The sequence below is a fragment of the Morus notabilis genome, unplaced genomic scaffold (genome assembly GCF_000414095.1).
Source record: "Morus notabilis unplaced genomic scaffold, ASM41409v2 Scaffold65, whole genome shotgun sequence".
In the NCBI taxonomy this organism is placed as follows: Eukaryota; Viridiplantae; Streptophyta; class Magnoliopsida; order Rosales; family Moraceae; genus Morus; species Morus notabilis.
Genome location: NW_010356865.1, coordinates 305079 through 324706, shown reverse-complemented (window position 1 = coordinate 324706; position 19628 = coordinate 305079). Strand labels below are relative to the sequence as shown.

General features: G+C 33.0%; 2 protein-coding genes across 2 annotated transcripts; both read left to right on the top strand.

Moving 5' to 3' along the window:
* Nucleotides 1–5223: 5223 nt before the first annotated feature.
* LOC21395528 lies at nt 5224–6366 on the top strand. Its single transcript, XM_010088758.2, has one exon. It carries the CDS (start codon nt 5432–5434, stop codon nt 6143–6145), a length of 714 nt encoding a protein of 237 aa, XP_010087060.1. The 5' UTR covers nt 5224–5431; the 3' UTR covers nt 6146–6366.
* A 7014-nt stretch (nt 6367–13380) lies between these two features.
* LOC21395527 (LOB domain-containing protein 15) lies at nt 13381–14753 on the top strand. The gene is given in 4 exon segments (XM_024162431.1): nt 13381–13446; nt 13749–13914; nt 13916–14011; nt 14312–14753. Coding segments are annotated over 4 exon segments (681 nt in total). The 5' UTR covers nt 13381–13432; the 3' UTR covers nt 14717–14753.
* Nucleotides 14754–19628: the final 4875 nt, after the last annotated feature.

Sequence of the window (19628 nt, the reverse complement as noted above, 5' to 3'; positions counted from 1 at the left end):
CTCAAGCTTTAACTTTCCAATATTATGGTCAGAATGGTTAAGTCAGAACGACTTAAAGGCGTAGAATATTGTAGATCATTAGCTCAAATTCCACTGGAGTGTGGTTGCTGAATTTTACTTTAGTCCAGCTGGCATTGCCTTTATTACGAGGTTGGATTTTTTACGTTTACTGCGCAGAATTGGTTGTCGTTTTGGTCGTAATGAACGTTTTACACACTGATTGTAACGTTTGTGAAGAAGATGTGTATATGTCATAAATGTGAAATTGATGTTGTCGTTCTTGTTAGCTTGAAAAGCATGATCGATATTTTTTTTCCCCTATTTATCTTTGTGTAAAAAACTTGAGATTGCTGTGACTTATTTAGTTATTTTATATTACTAGCAGTACCGAATCTGCACATTACACATTTTTTATTCTTTTCGACTGAAAAAGGTGTAGTTTCCTCGTAGAGTACTTATTCTATTATTTGTTCCGGAGTTTTGTTTATTTATTTTCTTGTGAACTCTTACGGTAAGAATTATTGTTTCAACCGTTAATTAGCTTTTCAATGATTCAATGCGCAACACAGCTACATATTATACGTTCAAAAATTAATTCATCCACTAAAACAACAATTCCTACCATAAAAGTTCTCTATTTTCTGGTCGATTTCAATCCATGGATCTCTTTTCTCTTATATATGTTAATTTGCATGAATTTTTCTTTTTCATATTTAACAAACTTAGACGAGTATATTACTGCTCCAATACTCTTCAGTTATAATATAATATTAAAGTACTTTAGGAAAAAAAAAAAAAAAACAAACAAGAAAATGGTAATCAAACAAAGTTAACTAGTATATATCTCAGTCCCTTTTGTCCTTATAAAAGGAGGAAGATGCCGTATTGTCGGAACGCTTTGGGACAAAGTTTAACTATAGGCTTCACAGAACCAGGCCTGGCTTTGCCTCTGCATTACTTTGATTGTTTTGACGAATATTATTCTACCTACAGAAGTATATAAAGTACTCACCATGTGCTTATAATAATATAGGACCTGAATATTTTGTCCCTTCTAGCCTTCTAGCCATTGGAGCTTTGATTTGTTCTCAGGACATATGACTAAACATGACTACGCACATGTAACAACTCACAACTTATACCGAATTATATATATGATCAACATTATCGTGTAACTTTATATCCATTATGTAATTTCACTGTCTTCCATACAGGGCTCTAAATATTGACATCTTACCACACACACACACACACACACACACACACACACACACACACACACACACATATATATATATATATATATATATATACGGTGTTTCATTAATTATCAGAACTAGCTACTTGCTACTTGCTATATGGTGTTTCATTGATTATATTGTCACTTATATATATATATATATATATGTATATGCTACTCGCTAGCTAATAAGTTGTGCAGTCAATTGACTCTGACGATTATAGTCCTATAAAAAGAGGACATAATTTTATTATAAATCTATGGCTTTATTCACTACAAGAAAAATGAGTTTTTGCGACGACAAAAAGTCGTCGCAAAAACCCGCATGTCGTTGTAAATAAGGTTTTTTGTGACGACGTGTCGTCGCAAATTTATCGGCGTAAATAATTCATCGCAAAAACGTTTTTTGCGACGACATAGTGTCATTTGTGATGACAATCGTCGCTAATACGTCGTTGCAAATTTCTCGTGATATGATCCATTTTTTTGCGATGGCATTTCAAATTGTCGTCGCAAATGATCTTATTTTTTTGCGACGACAAGTCTAAAAAAGTCGTCGCAAAAAACCGAAATTAGTTTTTTTTATAATTTTTAAAAAATGGTAATTAATTAATTTTTAATATTTTTAATTAAACATTATTATGTTACATACTGAATATAATTTATTTAGATACATTAAAAGTGAAATATAAATTAATATTAAAAACAGTAAATCTAAATAAATTTATAAAATATATTATGAATACTACATAAAGTGCATATATAATGTTCAAAAAAATATAAAAGTCTAAATAAAGTGAAAAATAAAAAAGTACATATAACGGAACTAATCGTCTAAGTTTGCAGCATCGCCAGCATTTGAATTATCATCAGGACCGTCATCATCTGAAGGAGGCAGAGGAGCATCTAGATCAATTGGTTCTGGACGATCAATCGTAGGTAATTGGATGTTCGACTGTAATTTAGCCATCAACTCTAACACCTTCACCTGATATGGCCAAGGACAGTTGATATGACCACTTGAAGTTTCATAATTTTTGGCGACCTCAATAAAAGTAGATAACCCATTCCAATATTGATCCGACAATCGGTTCCTCAAATAAATCCAACTTTTATCAATCGACATTTTAACTATACACAACAACATACATAACAATTTATTAATGTGTTTAATTAATTTTAATTTTACTCTTTATTAACACAATTAAATTTTATTCATTAAAGTTTGTTAATGAACTTATTAAAATTCTTGTTTTCTAACTAAATTTCGGCAACATAACAGCTTATTTTTCTTATGATCCAAAAATCTAAACATGCAGAAAATAACTTTAAAAGATTTCGACACACCATAGCTGCAAGATGTGCCACCCAGAACAAAAATCACAAACATATACTAAATTTCAATAATATAAGAAAATCATAGTTCAAATATCAAAATCATAATTCCGAATTCATACAACCAAAAACTACAACAATTTTAAACTAAAAGTACAATAAATATAAAAAACTTACAAAGTTTAAACCCACTAAATGGGGGTTGAAAATAGCTGGATTACGTCGGAGGAACCGGGCAAACAGCGACGAAGGCGAAAAATCAAATGCTTACATCAAATTGAAACTTCGAACATAATTTAACGTGACTAAAATTAACATTTTATTAACATCTAGAAGAACATATTTAAATACACAAAAAAATTTCATTCCTCGGCATTAAACCTAATTATTTTAACAAATAATGTAAATTAATAAATTAACCACTAGTTCAAAAATAATTCTAAATTAACGTCATAAACTAACATTTACACAGCCTCATAGTAAATGTTTAGAAACTTCATTTAGACATTTTTACAAACACTTTACAAACAACTCAACAAAACACATAAAAACAATAAATAGTTACCAGAGTGTGTAAAACATACCGGTAAACGTCGAACGGTGAGGTGGCGACGGGCGATTCGGCGGCGGAATCCGGCCGGCGGCGAGCAAGGGAAGAGAGGGAGAGAAGGGAATAGAGGGAGAGAAGGGAAGAGAGGGAGAGAAGGGAGGAGAGAGAGAGAAGAGGAGAGAGGAGTGGCGGGGGCGGGGCGGCAGGAGCGGCGGCGGCTGCCAGAGAGGGGAAGAAGAGAGAAGGGAAGAGAGAGAGAGAGAGAGAGAGAGAGAAGGGAAGAGGGCCGGTGGCGACGGGTGGCGGCGGCGGCGAGGGGAAGAAGAGGCAGAGAGAGAGAGACTTAGCAGGAGAGAGAGAGAAAACATCGGGGGAAAATGAAGAGGAAGAATATAGGGTATATTAGATAATGTCGTCGCAAATACGTTACAGCTGGCAATTATTTGCGACGACAAAGAGAAAAATGTCGTCACAAATAACCTGAAATTATTTACGATGACATTTGTCATCGCAAATATCTTATTATTTGCGATGACTTTTCGTCGCAAAAAATGGATTACCTTGGTGGCAAAAATCCGTGCCATTGAAATTTGCGCTCCAAAATTATTTGCGACGACATTTAAGTTATTAGCGACGACATGGTTATTTTATTTAACGGGCATTAATTACGACGACATACCATCACAAATATTGTATTATTTGCGACGACAAATGTCGTTGTAAAAAATATCGTCGCAAAAAATATCGTCGCAAATGGCCTTTATTGTTATAGTGATTTTTGTTTGATTCTTTTTCTGCGATTTTATTGTTCTCAATAATATAAAGTTAGAGCATCACATTACTCTCCAACATACAAGTATTAATTAATTACATTCAATTAGACTAGTAATAAGCCTGAATTATTAGTATATATATCATCAAGCTATAAACGTAACCGATCATATTATTTCTTATCGAAAAATGTGAGATCTCTATATCTAGAATCCAGACAAATAATCCGGTTGAGCTGGCCACACGGACTTTGGTGGTCCAGTTCTTCCACAGAAACCCTACGCCAGTTCTCTTTCAAAATTTATTACTTATAGCCCCCCTTACCTCTCATGGATTGTGGACCAAACTATATCCTGTAGAGAAAAATTTTGCAGATAGTCATTTCACGTTTGCATTTTTGGGCTCTCAAAACCCCCATCTACCTCCTTCCCAAACCTCTCCATCTCCTCCACCATTAAAGCTTCCAGCTTTTAATATATATGTATATACACACACACATATATATGTATGTACATATGCCTTTTTATAGTCTTTTAGTGGGAGATCCTTTCGATGTAACATGTAATATGAAAAACGTAACATGTTAGTTATTAGACGTAATATTGATATTAGAGAGGTGTAACAGTAACACTAAGAAATTTAGTCTTCCAAGGACTATAATATCAATGTTACGTTAATGAATATCATGTTATGTTTAAATATGTACATGTTATGTCAGAGGGTACCTCTCCAAAAAGACCACATAAAGCGCCTATACATATTTGTTATTTTATTTTGTTTTATTTTTATTTTTGTCAAGCCGTGGACCGTGACAAGTCCTTATTTATTAGGGCAGTACTCTTCAGCCCTCCCAAACCAAAATCCCAGCACTGGCTCAACCGTTTTTCGTCACAGCGATCACAATATTAATCGCATGGTCCAAATAAACCCACATGGACGTCCTCATTAATGGCGTAAAACTAAGTACGTCCAAAGATATTAATCATCTTTTAAACACGCTAATACAAAAATAGTGATCAATATCACAGACTGCGTGCATGTTAATTAATATAATTAATTAATCTTTTCTATTAATGTAAACATTATCGTGACAATCATGTTCTCTGTGTGATCAAATTGTGGCCTAAACATATCACATAAAGAAGCTCCTACTTCATTAATTCTAAAGCACATGAAGCTTGATATCTGCTAATCTTGTGCACCCATTTACGGAGTTAATTAATTATCTAACTCAGCATTGAATGATATAGACAGGGGGTTTGGTTTTCTCATACATATTTAATGTGCCTGTAATGGGTAGAACCTTAAATTAATGAGAGCACACAAATAGCAAAGCTACTACCAAGACTCTCTCTCTCCTCCCTCCCCCTCTCTCTCTCTCTCTCTCTAAATAATTATTGAAGACACATATTCTATTCCACTATTCATTACTAAAATTAGTTATAGCTTCAGCTTCATCTGCGGATCTTGATTATCATATCAAATACTACTGATCCAGATCTGTGCACAGAAGAAGAACAAAAAAATAAAATAAAATGCCGAGTAGTGAGGTGGGTAATAGTACTACTATTCATGATCTTCGGAAGAAATCATTCAGAATCAAGCAGGATGACAAGTTCTTCTCCAGGCTGTTATCCAAGGAAACCTCACAGCCAAACTCCTCTCACAGGGTCTACTATGGAGAGGCAGCTGGCGCAATCCCATTCGTCTGGGAGTCACAGCCGGGTACTCCTAAACACACCCTTTTCGGAAACGCCTCTCTCCCTCCACTAACGCCCCCGCCTTCCTACGCCAATTCCAACAAAATTTCCGCCTCAAAATCCATCCATAGAAGGTCCAGTTCTTCTTCTTCTAAGGCAAAACTGCTTCTTCTAAGCACGATTTTCTCTGGGAAAGACGTTAAGTCTAGTAAGGCGAAGACACGTAAGCTGTCGCTGCCGTCGTCGTTGTCGTCTCTGTCGTCGTCGTCCACCTCGTCGTCTTCTTCGTGGTCGAATTACTCGGCCTCGTCTTTGAACAAGAAGAAGGCTGAGAAGCGCCGCGGCTGGTTCTTGGAGGACTCCGTGGGCTCTATACCGCTTGATTATGGATCAGCGGAGTATGATGATCCTGATCATGATAATCATGCGACGTCGTTTCGGTCGCCTAATTCGATTTTGTGCTTTCCGGTGATGAAGAAGAAGACGTGGGATTTTCTTGCCGGTTGTTACGCATTGGGGAACATGAAATTTGGTCGTCGAGTACTTTAGGGCTTAGAAGATCGTCAGCTAAGCGGCCAAATATGAAGGTACAACCACTGGTTGGTTAAGTAATTAGAAATCCTTTTTTATTTTTTATTTTGGTTATTTGTCGATCGTTAAATGTTAACTGCTCATATGTAATTCTTCTTCTGTGGCTGTAATAATTTACGATGCTCTGTGGAAAGAATTAATTTTATATATGTTTTTCAACTTAAATGCAGTGATCATATCTTATATATGGTATGGTCATGATATTAATAATGTTGAACAAAGTCTATGGAAGTTTTATGATTTCTGTGCATTTAGCTTCACGGTAGGAATTAACTAATTAAGGCTTCCGTGTAAGAAAAACTGACTAATTATAGGGGATCAATATGAAATGCAGAGATTTTTAATGCGTGTGGGTTTTAGTTCATCATATATTCATGATTTTGGGAAGTACTAATTTAAACAAGATCTGAGAGGTGATTCGTCATAGTTGAACAAGATAGTATATTTTAGGATGGTTGCATGTGATAATTAAGAAGATTGTAGCACCCCAATAAAACAAGTGTGGCATCGTATATATCTGCCGTATAGAAGCAGCTATAAATTAATGTTACTGTTGTTGTTCTTCCATGCTCGTCCAAAATTGTTCACGTGGATATGTCCACTTAATTAAGCTTTTTTTTCCTTGACTGCCTTGGAAAACGTATCCTCCCTTCCCTTCTTTATTACAAATCAAAAGTCTTTGGCTCTTTTTTTTTTTTTTGGTTGTCGAAAGAAAAAACAAAATTGTGATCACAATTTGCAATAGTAATCTAAGACCCGTTCAGTTCGCTGATTTGAGTTTGTAATTTGAGTTGAGATGTAATTTTGTGTGAGAGCTTTTTACTGTAGCAAAAAAGTTAAATGTGACTGTTTTTAAGAATTTTTTATTGTAACAAAACTCAAATTTTAAATTCGAATCGGTGAAATTAAAAGGCCTACATGATGACATGGCCAAGTAATTTGGTGGATGGAAGTCCAACTCCTTTGAGACTATTTTTAAATTTCCATTTAAAGTTCATTAGTTTTTAATATGATTGTGAAGTACTGGTTCATTTTTCGATATAAGTATGACTCAATACAGATATTTCTCAACATGTAGGAGGTAGGCTCTTGTCACCATTAGGAATAGCCAGTCATCCTCTACAAACTATTTTTCTAAAAAAAAAAAAAAAAAAAAAAATATCTACGCACTCTTACGTCCCTATGATATGGACGCATCGCTTGCGTGGGGTGCCTATCCAGAAACGACTTCACATTATTTGTATTTCGCTGTACTTGTATTTATCTTAATTATGTGTCTATTTTTTGGTAGAAGACGAAGATCAAAGAGATATTGGTTTTAGTTTCAATCAAATCGTTATTCTGGGCCTTGTTAGAAAACAACGTATATACTTTCTGATCCTAATTAATGAGATATTCTAAGTACCCCTATTATTCCTTATTTGTTCATGATTTGGCATCCTGTTGAGAATATTAGTACAGTTGTTAATTTTTGTTTTTGGGGAAAACTTAAAATTACTAAGTACTAGATCTACAAAGGACGCAAATGTCATTACATATCTTATCAAAATTACATTAAAAGCTGAAAACATATATAGAGCAAATACTTTTTGATATAAATGTGATAACGAAAAATAGAGATCTATTGATAATTTACTCTTTCAAGTCTTACAGTCGAAAGACTCCAGATAATTAATGTCTATTTTCTTAATTAAAAAAAGGTAGGAATTGTACTTTTATCCTACAGATAGAGTGAGTTTTTTTACCCGGCGTAATATATTTATAACGATCAGCCGGATCTATGCATGGAAGTATTTTTGTGTCGTATATATGGTGCCTTACTTAACGTGGACTTTTATTAATTCGATCGCTAAACATTTAATTAAACAACTAAAAAAACTAGCAGCATACTGCAACATTTCATTCTAATTACCATTCGTTTTTTTTCCCTTTTTTTTTCTTTTCCTTCCTAGAAATAACGACATGTGATTAAGTGGAACTTGCCAAGAAGGTGCATTGAATTCTAATAAGAACAAAGGCCCGTTCACTTCGTTGATTCGAGTTTGTAATTTAAGTTGAGATGTGATTTTGTGTGAGAGCTTTTTACTGTAGCAAAAAAGTTAGATGTGACGGTTTCTGAGAGCTTTTTACTGTAGTAAAACTCGAATTCTAAACTCGAATCGGCGAAATAAACGGGCCAAAAATCCATGCCTCTGATCTCATTGATTGTGGGTAAAGGGCCCGACGGGACTTCTCACTTTTCCTAGGCTGGACTTGCACGATATGAGGGCCTGTCCCAACTGTTTTAAACTTTGGTAGAGATATATCACATAATTCATACATATATACTAAAATAATATATGAAAATATAATGTTAGTTATCAGAAATGATGATTATGATATGCTAGTTGTTCTACTAATCAATCGCTGCTTGCTATATGAAAGTTTCTATGAATCACACGGTGAAGAATTAGGATTCCAAAATCATTATAGATGAATATGTCATTAATTAGTTAGAAAATTAACTATACTCATAATTTTAAATGAGATAATAAGAACATTAAACAATTTCACAATGTAACTTCTTAAAGTTATTTCAGGAGATAATGAAGTGTTCACTATCTTTTATCTGTTACATACATTCATAAGCCTATTCCTTTTTTTTTTTTTTTTTTTTTTGCTTTTCCTTTTAATTTTCTAGTATTCAATATTCCCTGAATTATTTCATCTGGAAACGGCCTTCTGCTCTCACACATGGGCTTTTACTATTCTCAATAGATTCTATAAATACTGAATAGCTCGTAATTAATGCACTGGGACATGATCAAATAATATTGTTTTCTGCAAAACTGATGATCACATGACACGAAATAAATAGGTCACCTATGCACGTGATGCTTTGTTTACATTCTGCAGAGAGGCAGCATTCCGGTCAGATTAATGTTGGCGGACGAATATTTAGAATATAATTAAGTATGAACAATAGGTTTAAGTAGTCTTAAACTCTAATTGATGACTCATGTTTCCCCCCACCAAACGAAAAAGAGTCACACCACAATCCAATTTCTATTTGGTTACGGTCATTAGTGTTTCCAGCAGTATAAATAACATAGTTTTAAATGATTTTGAAATAAATAACACATTTTAAGACGATTTAAAAATATATAGCATATTTATTGATAAATATTCGTTTACACAGTATAAATACAATATTTACTGATAAATACCCAATGTGAATACTGAGTGAATATGCAATTTACTTTTAATCATCTAAAAATAATCTATTTATTTAAAAACTGTTTCTAAAATATGGAATTTGCCCCTTCTTTTAGTTTTCAGTGCTGTCAATATAAATATTAATAAGCTTTCGATTGAGAACAAATATTATATCAACATATATATATATATTTATGGAGAGAGAGAGGCATTGGAATTATTACAATTTTGCTTCTTGGTAACACAGTGAGACTTATTTTTCCCCTTTTCTAAAATCTGGTTAACAAATACTTTTTTAGTGTGGGATGAGAATGAGTGCCATTTTATTAAGATGTGCTAAAGTTCTCTGATGCTAGAAATTGTTTCCAATTTCCATCTCTTAATTTCTTTTGCTGAAAAAAAAAAACTCTCTTAATTAGTATTGGCGTGGGGAACAATTTTTGTTTCTTAGTAACACATAGCAAGGCACTTTTTTTTTTCCTGAGATTTTTGTTAATTAATATTTTCTTTGTATGCTATGAGAGTGCCAAATTTATCATAATGTGCTGCAGCTGAAGTTCTCTTATACTAGTTGTTTTCTCTCTCTGCTTAAAAAATATATCTTTTCTTAGTATGGTACTATATATATATATATATATATTAAGTGTCGTAATTGAGAAGGACCATAAAATTCTTTTAACAATAATTTATCCATTAATTGACTCTACGGCTTTATTTAATTTTGAAAACAAGAAGTCTTTGCCATATTGTTGCTTGCAATAAGTGGTTAGCAAAAAATGATAGTTACGATACTTGAGAATGAGAAATGACATATAGGAGGAAACTCTAATCATCAAGAAGGGTGCCATATTTTCTACACCTGATTGTTTTATATTCTATATTGAGGATCTTTTTAGATCCATTCTAGATTCTTGATAAATGATTACGGTGATTTTTCTAACTAGAGAACTATTCTCTTTTTGGGAAATCCACCCAAGAATTTATGTTGATAAGAAAATGAAACTTTTTAGGAGAAAAGAAATCATAAGACTAGCCAAACACTAATTAGGCCACTTGCTGACCATTCCAAAGTCAATACATTTAAGTTCACATATATTGAAAGACATTTAATATATATATATATATTGAAAAAGAGGTTCAATGGGTCTTAAAGGAAAAATATATTCAGGTTAAGTAATTGTCCTGGACATGATAGATCCACAGTGTACACCTCAAATTCATGCACTACAGGTAACGGTTTTTTTTTATAGATGCTGTGTATTTTGACCTTTAAAGATTTGTAGCGAATGTTTGTTACCTACAAAATGTTGAATAGGCAAAAAAAAAAAAAAAAAAAAAAAAAAAAATCTGAGGACTTAAGAGCTGGTTTTAAAGACCCCCAAAACAAGTGGTCACAACTTTAAGGATTTATCTAGGGTTTAAAGAAGGTGAAGCTATTGGGCAGCTGGACATAAACGAATTATCTATTGTGGGTTTCGGTGCAAAAAAATTAAGAGAGAGAGAGAGAGAGAGAGAGAGAGAGAGAGAGAGAGAGAGAGAGAGAGAGAGAGAGAAGGGTAAGAAAGTTAGGTTGGAGATGAGAGAACAACGGGGCGATTTGTTAGCCATAAAATACGGGTCAAACAGGTGGATGGTGGTACCATTTTCCTTACAATCTAAGACAATGTATTTCATAAATTAATATCCTCATGAGCTGAAAATATACAGTGCTTCTCTCTTTCCTAATTTGCCTCCCTTTCATTCACCCACTTTGACATAACACCCCTCTCACAATCAAAAGCAAGAAAACAACTGATCCCCTCTTGTATTGATTTGCAATATATATGTAAATTAATGCATATATATATATATATATACATGACAGGTTCAGATGACAAGTCTAATTTTTAATATCCTAATTGATTTCTAACCGATCATATTATTAAATGTCATTAAATAGATTCAAGTACTAAAGCATAGAAAGTCAATTAAACGTCATTTCAAATCTTTTAAATGACATTGCATAATTAATTTGGGTCTACAGTGTAATTTATTATACAACATGTAATTAGCATGCGAAATATGCCATTTTGTTACACATACTTCAAAGACAATAAGTTTCTTCTGCCAGGTTATTAATAATTAAATAAGGAAAACAATAACTTAACAAATTAAGTACAGCCTTGCTCTCAATTAAGCCGTTGACAGGACTACTTCAGATGAAAAATATTATTAAAGTGCGAAATTTGGATAGTTGAAACCTAATAGCTTTTGTTAGAGTAGTGATATTTAATTAGAATGCTTTCCTTTAAATGAAAAAGTAGGTGAGAATATTACACAAAACTATAGAGATCAGCATCAACACCTATATCGACTATCAATATGCAGTATACTTCATATGAGGCTAATATATGTTACGACCTACAAAATATACATTTATATGAATCAAATTACCTTTAAGGTGTCCAGTCCTTTTCTCAAAGCATTATTGATGTAGAGTAACTTTGTAGAGTAATTAAGCTCTGTCATCATACAAAAAATTGGATTGCACTCAATGGCATTTATTTATTTATTATTTATTTTTTATTTGGAGCTATAGTTTTCCAAGGCGAAGAACAAAATGTCACAAAGTACTCTAGCCATAAGCATTGGTCAAATACAGGCCACAGCTTTGAACAGATGATTAAGTGACTATATATATATCACAAACTGATTGATAAGGAAGAAAAACTAGAACAAAACAAAGAATATGAATAAAAACGAGAATTCGACAAGTAATGCAATTTTTTAATTAGGAAGTTAAGTTGCGAGGTGCCATATATATTCTGTTTATTAATTTTTTTTTTCGTATGTACAAAATGTCTCCTACAATAGTGGAGGGTTCTAAACAAATTAAGAAATATCAACTTCTACCCATCTACCAAAAGGGGATTAATCAAAAGGAAATTTTTTTTAACTACTTGAGGAAATGTTAATGAAGTTCATGGTTTACACACGACCTATACAGATCTACAGAAAAACGCAAGATTCACAGTCACCGGATCTGCATTTGCTTGGTTTTAATTAGCTAGCTAGCTAGGTATAGCCATGCATCTTTAAGAAAACTTGCGGTTTCCATACGGCAATGTTGATCACTTAAATATATATATATATATATATCATTAATTATCGGAACTAGATCCCAGCCATGATGTGGGCGTTTTTTATCAAGGTGTGGGCGTGTTCTTGATTTTGACATGAAACTAACATCCTGTTTACAGCTTACAATCAAATAAGCTTTTTAATTCTGATCATCACCAAGTCCATTAAAATTAGTTGTTTAATTTTAGGTGATTAACAGAAAACATATTGATGTGTTAATTTTCCAATACAGAAAAGAGACAACCAATTATATATTTTGCTTATAAGGGTTCTCCCGAGATAGAAGTAACAATCACATGCGGCCACGAAATGAAATGTTGGATTCAAAAAGTCAAAATACATTAAAAGACTCACACGTGAGGAAGCAGTCTTAGAGCTGGCTTTCATATATTCAACACACACACACACACACACACATATATATATATATATATATACGCATATATTATTTATAATATTCTCTCCTCTTTCTCTCTCCATAGTATACGCGCGCGCTTTCCTCCATTGATATTCATGCTCTATCTCAGTTATGTTTCTCTGGAAAAGAATCAATAATTCTTGATGAAATCCTCGTACATCAACCAGTTTGGTTTGATCAGATTATCAACAAACAAAAAGAATTCACCAATATATATATCTCTCCTATATAAAGCAGTTTCTATATTCATATAATTAATTCCTTTTTGCCTATATCTTTATAATAAACAATACGTACCATTGGACCACTACTGATCTGGAATACCTTGCCTTTTAAGTACACTTTCTTAGCTGCCCTTATTTTACTTTTGTCTCTTCTCTTCAATTTCTTTCTCTTGCCCTTGCCTCTCCCTCTCTCTCTCTCTCTCTCTCTCTCTCTCTCTCTCTCTCTCTCTCTCTCTCACACACACACACAGAGCAACTCCACCTCCATAACACAGAGAGCATGCCTGAATGTCCAGAGAAAGGTAAGCAGTACAAATCTCCTTCTCTCTCTATCTCTCTCACAAGTAAATGACAATTTCTACTTTTCTCCATCATTCCATTAATTGTGACTACTCAACAATAAACGTTCATCTTAATTAGTAGGATCAAAATGTTACTCATTAATTGCTTCAGTTCATACTAAAATAGTAGTTAACGTTGATCTTTTCCATGCATGCAATCCCATGTTTATATGATGGTCACAACTTGATTTCCCCATTGATTTCATCTTCTTCTAATACTACTATATACATATACATATATATATATATGTATATGTATACAGGGAGAGATTTGATGAGATAGGCAAGAAGATTAAGAGAGAGTCAGATGCTGCCAGTACTCAAAATATGGGAAGAAGACATATGCTGGGTCCTCCCGGAACCCTAAATACCATTACACCATGCGCGGCCTGTAAACTCCTCAGACGAAGGTGTGCACAGGAATGTTTTTTGCCCCTTTTCTCCATATTTCTCTCCTCACGAACCGCAGAAGTTTGCTTCTGTCCATAGGGTCTTCGGGGCCAGCAACGTGTCAAAGATGTTAATGGTAATAGTAAAAACCGTAATTTATTATTTTTTAAATTTTTTTTTTTTTTTTTTTTTTTTTTATGATGAGAGAAGATAATTGATATATCAAAAGGTTTACTGTAGTAAGGAGTACCGCTACAGTCGCTGCATACTATAGGCGCTTCAAGAAATCAAATTATAAAAGAATGGGAATTTGATAAAAGTCTAATGGTTTTATAAACCTTCACCAACTACACTAATGTTAGATAATTATCAAAATGGAAATACATATTATATATAATAATTATTTGTCATTCTTTTAATATTTTGTGAAATTTAGGAGGTGCCGGAGGGTCAAAGAGCAGACGCTGCTAATAGTCTTGTTTATGAAGCGAACGTGAGGCTAAGAGATCCAGTCTACGGATGCATGGGTGCAATTTCTGCTTTGCAACAACAAGTTCAATCTTTACAGGCTGAGCTCAATGCAGTAAGGACTGAGATACTTAAATACAAGTATAGAGAAGCTAATGTTCTTCCTTCTTCTCACATGGCTTTGCTCTCTTCTTCTGGGGTCGCGGTTTCGATTGCTGCTCCGCCACCAGCCCCACCGCCGCCCCCACCACTGCCACCCACAGTACAATCTCTTCCTCTTACTTCCTCCTCTTCTTCTATGTACACCCAACCAATTACCACCGTCGCAGATTTTAACACCATTTCAAGTGAAAATGTGTCCTATTTTGGCTAATTTTTATAAATTTCTAGAGTACCAAAGGGCCGGAGAAACCCCCATTTATTTTTCTTCATTATGAGAAGATGAAATAAAATAATAAGGAAGATAATATTGATATCTGTCGGGTTTAATTTCTTGGGCTTAATTATATATTTACTCTCTTAATCAACAGTATAGTCGTATTCCATTAATTCAGTCCATATATAGTCTCTAAATATTAGTGTTGGTTAACATGTCCATTCTTCATTGAAATATTTGCTTTCCCTGCTTTTTGATCAAGGTAGACATAAGTACTCTTAGAATAAACACTTTTCAATAATATTCCATATCATTGAATCCCCAAATATGTATATACACACACTGTGTGTACATATATATATATATAGATATATAAATTATATTTTCTGTCAAATTATTAGATATATGTTATTGATCTAAAACTAAGAGAAGGATAGGAAAACGCGGAGCAAACTAAATTTAATGTGTCTTGCGTTTTGAATGGGGTAACTAGGGAACTAGCTAGAACTAGGAACTAGGATTGGAATTAATTTTAATAGAATTAAATAATGCATGTGGTGGCATTGCACGTGTGGTCGGGACCTAGTTGACTAAATACAGTACTCATGTTATTGCACATGTTAGTCTGTGCAATAGAAGCTGGTATCATGAACTGTACTTGTTTGAAAATTGAAAGTTAACTTGAGGGTGAGACAAAGGGTATGGTGGTGATCTTTCCCATGTGGATTAGAAACTTCTTCGAATTGGAATTGGAAATAATTTTTGGGAGTCATGCAACTTTAACCCACTTGCCATATTGCCTTGTCACCCACACTACCCATTTATACATACTGTTACAATTATTAGTTGTATATATATATATGTATATACATATACATGTATATATATGTTCTTGGAACTAGCAATTTGAACTTTTGATTTTCTCTTATTTTCATATTGCACTTCTTTTCCATATTGTTACACTTCCCCAACCTTTGCTTCTTCTTTCTTTTTTTTTCTTTTTGGTTGTTTTTGTCTGTTAGCTAATTTTGGCATTATATTATGTATTCCACAAACGGGCAAGCGTCTTATGTGTGCTATGGATCAATATGGAGGGATCTCATTAAATTATAGAATCGTTTTAAGAAGGGAAATAACAAGAACTTAATTACATTCAGGTTATTAACAAGAACGTAATTCACAGCAACCTCAGTGATAGCATCATTTATATATATATATATATATATATATATATATATTATATAATATATATTCATTTTTGTTTTATGATCATGAAATGAGAGTAATGATCATATGCTTTGCAAAATGTCTGGAAATAACTTGCACTTTTTCATAGTACTTACAATAGTCAGGATTAATTTATAATGCTTCCAGCAATATGTAAACATTAGATTGGCGTGCAAATCTTTCATTATATATTCTTAATTTCTTATAATTAAGTCCATTTGATAAATTTTCATTGTTCAACACTCTGCGTGATCACACTTGGTGATAATATCTGGATTGATTCATGGGAAGTAAAAGGAATAATAATTATTTAGAAATGTTATAATGTTTTATGACAATCAATGTATCCTTGAAATAGATGAGTCAGTAATGGAATGCTTGAATGAATTACATGGTGTAATTAGGTGTCAGATTTATAAATAATACAAATTAGACAACATGACATCAAATAATGTACCTATTATATTAATTACGTGTTGCAACTAATTAGTTAAGTTAGATGTTATTTTGTGAAGTAGATAAGTGTATGTATTTGTTGGGCAGTCAATGGTCAAGCGCTGAATATTGTTGAGTTTCCTTGGCGTGTGGATTTCAGCTTGGAGATCAGCTAGAAATTAGGGGAAAAGAGGAACCTGAATTTCATATGTAATATTAAATTAAACAATAATGTTAGGGATATCAAATCTAATTTCAATTTTGTACCAACACATAAGTTATCATTCTTTAACAGATATATATATTTAAAAATATTGTCGTATCAATAAACTATACCTACTACAATTCATAAGTTGACACTAAAATTGGAATTAGGATTGGTGGCCTTAGTATTTGCTTAGTAGGAGAGAGCTTTATTGCCATCAGTACTATTCCCCATCTTTGTGACAAGCGACCTTCTAATATTATATTCATATACATTCTACATATATATACATAGGGGCATACAAAATTCGGTCTCTTTCACAGAAATATCTAGAACCTCCCAGATAGATAGATGTGATGGGAATTTGGTCTTATGTCATGGTTGCTTAAGATAATGGAATCATGTTTGAGTTTACACTACATCCTTCAAATAATTCCCTCAAGTAAATTGTCTTCGCATCATCACATGAGACCATCTTAATTTGCCATTCTTTAAAATGATCGAGTCAATTATTGAAGAAGCGAAGCAGCAAGGAACTTGTGGTCATATATATATATATATATATATATGCACACACGCAATAAACGCACACACGTAGATACACACACATTGGTATATGTTGATTATTCTCGAACTAATCAATGCATGTGAATTGAGAACTCCCAAGGTCTAATGGCTAATCTATTCACCGAGCGTATGCATGCATACTTGGAGCTTACTCAACCCACATTGCAAGTATTGAGAAGGCATATTCATATTCATTATTGGAAGTTGCATTCAGACCCTTGTTAAAAGTTATAAACCACGGGCACCGAAACATTACGTGGTCTGTATTAGGGTTTCTTCCTCTTTTTATTTTTATTATTATCAATTGATTTTTTTTTCTTCTTCTTCGATCACCGACATCAGTGCCCGTCGGTAGAAAGTATTCTAGTCGAATATGGCTAAGATCACCAGTGTTGGTGCCTGATGCTAGAAAGGATTTTAGTAGAATATTTTTAAAATTATATCAGAATATTTTAAAATTCTATTTTAAGGAAACTAGAAAAAATTTCTAACTGTCGCCGCCCAGAATCACCCCCACGAGCCGTCAGCACATACACCACAGCCGCCGCTTAAACACCCAACAGCGCTCCAGAGATCGACAACAACTCCAAAACTTGAGAACATAAGAACATCTTCAAAATCCCTCTTCGGATCAGTTACGACTTTTGCCCGCAATTTCGCAATTGAAAAATAACATGCATGAAGGGAAGCTTTGGCAACATAATAAATTATCTCTATTGCTTTCTCCATATTCCGCGTGCCTGCAACAAAAGCAACCATATATAGTAAGAAGCTCTAACATTGGAAACTAGTTCTATCTGGCAGACATGAGGGGCAAAATGGGCAGATTGAGTTTTCCTACTAGGGAACACAACGAAATACAGCACTAGAGACTACTTAAAGGAAATTCAATACAAGTTATAATGAGATGCAAATGAAATGATAGAAGAACTAAAAGTAACCTATATTTTATCTTTACTTCATAGACGAATCGAGTTAAAGACCTAGATCATCATATCGAACATATAATCCCAAGAACCGCAAATGGATTTTTTTTTTGTTTGTCTCATTCTCGTAATTCATAAATCAAGGAAATATCGTACTTTCAAAGAAACAACATTAGCCAACATATATAATATTGTGTTGAAGCAAGAGACATAAATTATCATCATACAAACATATGACATTCAAAAGTCTCATCTGTACAAATAATGAAGTACGATAACGAAAGTGTTTGCATGTAAAAAAAAAAAAAAAAAAAGGCTTCTACTATCCCACGCATCGTCGTTGCAAGGACCAAAGTGATCTTTTAACTACTGTAACCAGCATGTGTCCTTAGCTTCTCTCACAATAAATGATCTCTCCTTTGGACTGCTTACTGAGAATTCCAAAGGATTAATGCTATTCTTGTGAAAATTGTAAGTGCACAATATTACTAACAAATAATAAAATGATAAGTAAAGCACGAAGATTGTGTTAATTTTAATTAAGTACCGCAATTAGTCAATTCTAGAATTATTTAAACGGCCGAATAAGAGATAATAATAAAGAAACAAATAAAAATAGAGAAATAAAATAATAAATAATTAAAACATTGTAGCAAAGGATTTCACTATATTAATCCACTTTAATTTCTTAATTCTTATTATTCAAGTTTATTATCTAAGTTGACAGTCAAAAATCCCTAATTTATTCAATTCCTTCAATTGTCAAGCAGTCATGAATGTTCATATAACGATCATACAAACCATGCAAGTATATTCCTATCTCACTTACAATTTTTAGCATTCAACACAACAATCAAAAAACATAAATATATTTTCTGTCTCATTATGAAATAATAAATCATCTAATTAGTGGTCAGTTAATAAAAAACATTAAGAACAAAAAAGAACAGTCAATCTTAGAAAATAAACATTGAATAATTTGAGTAAAAGAAATTTAAATATCATAGTCAGGCTACATCATAGCTATAGCAAGAAAAAATAAAACATAAAGAAAAATAAATAAAAAGATGATATTGGTTCTTGCATAATTAAAGAACAAAAATAAAAAAATTAGACCCCATTTATTTCGCTAGTTCGAATTACAACTCAGATTTTTACTTTAATGTTTTCTCTCATAAAAATTTAAATTTAAATTTAATTTTTTTTACTACAGTATTTTTTCTCACATTAATTCACTTTTTGACTTAAGTTCTCAATTAGAACAAACGAAACAATCATAACCTTAGAAATTTGGAAAATAAAGCCCAATAAAAAATGTCACAGAGCCTCCAAGCTTTTCCTCTAAATCTTTCCCTTCTTCATCTTATAGCCTCAATAATACCTTCTCTAATAATCAAAAACTTAAAATTAAACTTAAAAAAAAAAACAACTAAAAAGTACTCCAAATTCCCTAAAATAATTCCCATAATATTTTCTCTATCAGCTTTCTAATGGGGCTCTTATTTTGGGTTTCTGGGCGTGAAGCAATCGAGCTCGACCCTTGAAATTT

Coding starts and splice junctions, on each gene's coding strand:
- LOC21395528 (XM_010088758.2), top strand. CDS start 5,432: ATGCCGAGTAGTGAGGTGGGTAATAGTACTACTATTCATGATCTTCGG.